At 58.2% G+C, this 4,538-nt stretch overlaps 1 protein-coding gene across 1 annotated transcript in view; it reads right to left on the bottom strand.

Annotated features, from left to right (window-relative positions):
- Nucleotides 1–238: 238 nt before the first annotated feature.
- ZNF395 (zinc finger protein 395) overlaps nucleotides 239–4,538 on the bottom strand; it is a 10,533-nt gene continuing 6,233 nt past the window's right edge. The window contains 8 exon segments of the mRNA XM_035895413.1: nucleotides 239–506; nucleotides 696–799; nucleotides 972–1,064; nucleotides 1,962–2,134; nucleotides 2,137–2,225; nucleotides 2,909–3,009; nucleotides 3,126–3,292; nucleotides 4,018–4,130. Coding sequence (XP_035751306.1) covers nucleotides 395–506; nucleotides 696–799; nucleotides 972–1,064; nucleotides 1,962–2,134; nucleotides 2,137–2,225; nucleotides 2,909–3,009; nucleotides 3,126–3,292; nucleotides 4,018–4,130 — 952 coding nt within the window. The 3' untranslated portion in view covers nucleotides 239–394.

The following is a 4,538-nucleotide window of genomic DNA, read 5'->3' as shown; positions in this document are numbered from 1 at the left end:
GACGCCTCACCCCGGCCACGCTGTGACAGTTCGGGCAGATCTGGGAAATGCAGGAAGCTCTTTGGTCCCCAGGATGGCCTACAATCTCCCCTGAAACCCCGAGGAACCGGCTTCCTTCCCTCCCAGCCCCAGTTTTTACCATACAAAGGGAGATATTCTTCAGGTTTTTTTAAAAAAAAAAAAAAAAGTTGGAAAAAGTTTTTTTAAAAAAGAAAAAAAAAAAAGAGCAAACCCAGCAGATGTACAATATACAGAAGGAGGAATTTACACGCAGCTCTGGAGGTGTCTTCTGGGGTGACAGGAGGTACCTCCAAGGTCCCTGGTTGCAGCAGTGAGGGACTCCGGTGCTCCCTGGGCAGGAGCAGGGGAGGGACGCGGCACCGTGGTGCTGCGCTCAGTCCAGGAAGCGCTGGCAGGCTTTTTTCCACCGGCAGGCCGTGCACCACTGGTCCCGGTGCTCGATGCCATACACCTTACGGCACTTTTTGGCTTCACCGCGGACTTTCCTGCGAAAGGGGGAAGAGAAGAAATAACACTCACCTACTTGTTGCAGAATTTTGGGTCGCACATCTAAGGGTACGGCCCCATTACCACGGCCAAGCATCGTTCCAATGCATCTCAGCGGAGATGCAGGAGGGCACCCATTTTTCTGACGGGCTCCACCTCTGCTCTCCGCTGGTTGGCAGGACCCTCACCTGGTACCGATGGACACCCTGGGTGGCGAGGCGACGATCAGGTGGGACTTGAGCATCGGCGTCGGTGGCTGGGGTTCGCTGAAGCTGAGCGACCGGCTCCGTACCTGCAGGGAATTGGGTGTCAAAGGACAGGCAGGACAACACAGTCCCCCTCCCGTGCAGCCACAGATCCGGACATTTGAGGTGTGGAGGGAGAAAGCAGAGACAAGGTCCCCCCAGCTCCCAGCCCAACCCTGCACCCCGAAAGGGTGAAGGGGAAACGCAGGCAGGACTCACCGGTGACAGGGACGGGAGAGTTGAGGTGGCAGTGGCCCAGCTGATGCTGGTGAAGATGTGGGGGGACACTGGAATTTGGATCGAGGGCAACGCCTGCAAGGGAAAAGAGGGGTCAGCATTAGCCCCGGGGGCCCCACAGGCATTCACCTCCCCAAGAACACCAGCCTGGAGTACCCGCAAACTGGGAGCACTGGGGATGGGATGAGAATCCCCACACCACCTCTCCTGCAGTGCCAGATCCTGCTAACCTGGGGCAGGAGGCACACGCTGTGTCACCCTGCGCCAGGACACAGCAGCTTCTGCCCTCCCACAACTGCTTTCGGTTGCAATACTGAACCACACGCACCATCCTGGTCTACATGTGTATGTTTTTGCACCTATTTACATAGGCTTTCTGCTTTTAGGTGATGTCGTGTCCGTTCCCTGGGATGGGAATGGATATACATGCAGCTTATGGATCTATAGAGCCTGTCCCTGTGTTAGGTTGCAGCTCCCAAACAGCGCTCAGCTCTCAAGCAGGGATAAGGGCCACCGAGCCAGGGTGCCCCTGTGGTCACCGCATGGGGTGTCCCCGGTTCCCTGTGCCTCAGAAGCCCGTGCCTCGGCGAGCGAGCGTGCAGCAGAGACGTGCAGGATCCGGCACGGCTGCATTCCAGCCCCGTGTTATCTGCCGGCAGAAGGGCGTGTTGCATACCAGGCACAGGGTAACTGCAGGGGAGCGGAGGCCGGCAGCTCCCCCCAGCCCGGGAACTGCTGCGGCAGCAGCACGGGAGCCTCTTAACCAGGCGTTAACGAAGCCGGTTGCTCAAGGGCTGAAGGGCAGCCAGGCAGGGGATGGTGCTGCACCAGCACCAAAGCCTCTCCCTGCTGCAGGCATGGCAATGGAACGTCCCCGCCGCAGCGGGGATCTGTGGAGCAAACCGGATCGCAACCTGCCCTTCGGCAAGATTTTGGGAGGTGACCTGTCCCCGGGAGATGCCACCAGCTCACCTGGTAGGCATGATCAGCCTGGATGTGCCAGAAGGAGCTGGGGGCTGACTGGCTGAGGGCACTGCTGGCCAGGGCGGGCTCCAGTGCCGGCTGCTCCACCAGCAGTGCCTCAGGCTTTGCCAGGGCTTGCTGGATGATGATGGGGGCGGATGCAGACGCGGGCGGGCAACGGCGGCCGCCTCTGGCGCCGGCTCTTCCTTCACCTGCACTTCGGTGTAGTAGAAATCTTCCTCCCGCTTCCGCTGGTCAGAGTCTGCGCTGTCCCTGCCGGGGAGGAAAGAGGGAAAGGGGTGAAAAGGTGGCCCCATTTCCATCAAGGTGAGCCGCCCCTGATTTCCCTGGGGGAGAGTGATCTCACCCTCACGGGCAGAGAAACTCCACTCCCAGGCTCCAAAGCATCACATCGGCTGCGATCAGCAACAGCCACTGCCTCTGCAGCAGCACTTCACACTTCCAAGGAAGATCAATACTTCTTCCAGGGCCTTTAAAAACACTGGCACATTGACCAGGCACCACTGAAAATCCCCTGCTCATTTCTAATCGAGTTCATTTAGCACAGCTGTGACCGAAGCCCTGCGGTTCACCCAGCAGGAAACAGCCTCTGAAGTCTTTTTTTTATTGTTATTTTCCCCAGTGCATTTCTCCGGCACTGGATGGCAGTCCTGCACTGCCCACTGCACCACGGCCCTTCTGTCCTCGCCTTTCCCAGAGCATCCACGTTTGCACAGGAGGAGGAGAAAAATACTTACCGGAAAACACGGACAAGAGCACAAGAAAACTGAGGCTGGGGGGAGAGGTGCAGCGGGGCCACAGCAGGAGAGCACAGCAAAGCTGATCCCCACACCCTCACCACTTTGTATTTTCGGGGGAATTACGAATTGCACAACAGCAGGGTGTGCGGCTTTGGTGATCATTCAGGGACTGAAGAGGTGAAATCTTTGCCTTACCCAAGGTGCTGGGTCTTGACGTGCCGCTTGATGCCGACGATGGAGCGCAGGACCTTGCCGCAGCTCGGCCACAGGCACTTGTACATCACCTTCACCGAATTCTGGCAGAGAGACAGCCCATGTCACCCCCTGCCTGGTGGCAGCGTCCCCTCCATAGGAGGTTGGCTCAGCTCGAGCCACCCCGTAGGTGCTGGGACCCCCGCCACGGCAGCAGTACCTTTCTCTTGCGCGGAGCAGGTTCGTCGAGGAGAAAGGGGTCGGAGTCGGTCTCGAAGCCGTCGTCTGCCCTGGGGGAGCTCAGGGCCTCACTGGAGTACTTGGGGCTGCCCGCGGGGGGGGGGGGGGGAGGTTTTTCCTTCCAGGGATCACACGGCACCCGGGAGGCTGGGGGGGGAGACACACACACCGTCAACTTGGGGCCAACCAAACCCCTCCAGGACATAGACCAGCCCTCAGGCTGGATAAACCGCAGCAACAGTTTGCCTTTTTTTTTTTTTTTTTTAAAAAAAATCTTGGCAAGGTGAAGCCTTTGCACCTTTGCTCAGCGCCAGCTCCCAATTATTGGTCGCTTATCCCTTTTTTCCCCCCTCCCCATCCTGCTTGGCATCAGTACAATCCCGTGGGCACAGCCGGCACACGGCGAGCAGCCAGCACCAGGGCACGCACATTTCCCACGGCTCCCGGCGATTTATTTTTATCCCTCCGGCTGCACTTGACTCCTCGGGAATGAAACCGCCTCTAAAAAAAGGAGCGACCGGGCGGTGCTCCCCTGCCCGGGACTCCTGCGCGGGGCTCCCCGGTCCCCTGGGAATGGCTGCGGAGAGCAGGGTTACCCCCACCACACTGCTGGGGTGTCCTGGCTTGCTCAGCCCCAGCTGGCATCAGCACCCATGGGCTCCACCGTCACCCTGGTGCTGCTCCCTGGCCACCTCCAGCCCAGCACGATCTCTGTCCTGGCAACTATTTGGTACCCAGCAAAGCACCTCTGCAGCGAGCAAGAGCCCTGGCACTGAGATCCAAAGGGCACAGCACATTTCTCCACATCTCCTTTTGTTTCAGGTGTTTGGGTTTTTAACAAATATATAGGAATATTTTAAACGCACACTCACAGGGGATGCCACTCTCGCTGGCGGGAGGGCTCTGCACCACGGGGCTGCAGGAGAGGCTCGTCAGCACCATGGCTGCCACCATCTCATCCATCTCCACAGCGGCGTCAGCTTTCCTGCACCGTGAAGGGAGAGATGTGAAATGAGTGGAGGACAAAGTAAGGTTTACCAGCCTGGGTACAATCTGGGGAGTCACTAGGCACCCAAAGGGCAGCACAACCGGCAACAGCAGTGCAGGTTCCCCCCAACCCCCTCCCTCCATAAACTTCGAGTCATTTTTAAGCTGTTGGGAAGGATGTTTTCTCCCCATTTGGAGGGGAAAAAAAAAAAAAAAAGCCCCTTAATCCTAAATTTAACCATCCTCCGGATAATCCTGCACTGGGAAGGCGGATATATGCCCATCATCATCACCGCTCTCTCCGTTGGTGTAAAACCAAGCCTGAGTGCTGCCGGAGCCGCCAGAAGCCCCTCTCCCACCCGAGTGAGAAACCACCAGCCAAAGGCACGAACCTCTTGGGTACGTC

This window comes from Egretta garzetta, unplaced genomic scaffold, assembly GCF_000687185.1.
Source record: "Egretta garzetta isolate BGI_Z169 unplaced genomic scaffold, ASM68718v1 scaffold325, whole genome shotgun sequence".
Lineage (NCBI taxonomy): Eukaryota > Metazoa > Chordata > Aves > Pelecaniformes > Ardeidae > Egretta > Egretta garzetta.
The sequence above is the reverse complement of the archived record's forward strand: the minus strand, read 5'-3'. Positions and strand labels throughout refer to the sequence as shown.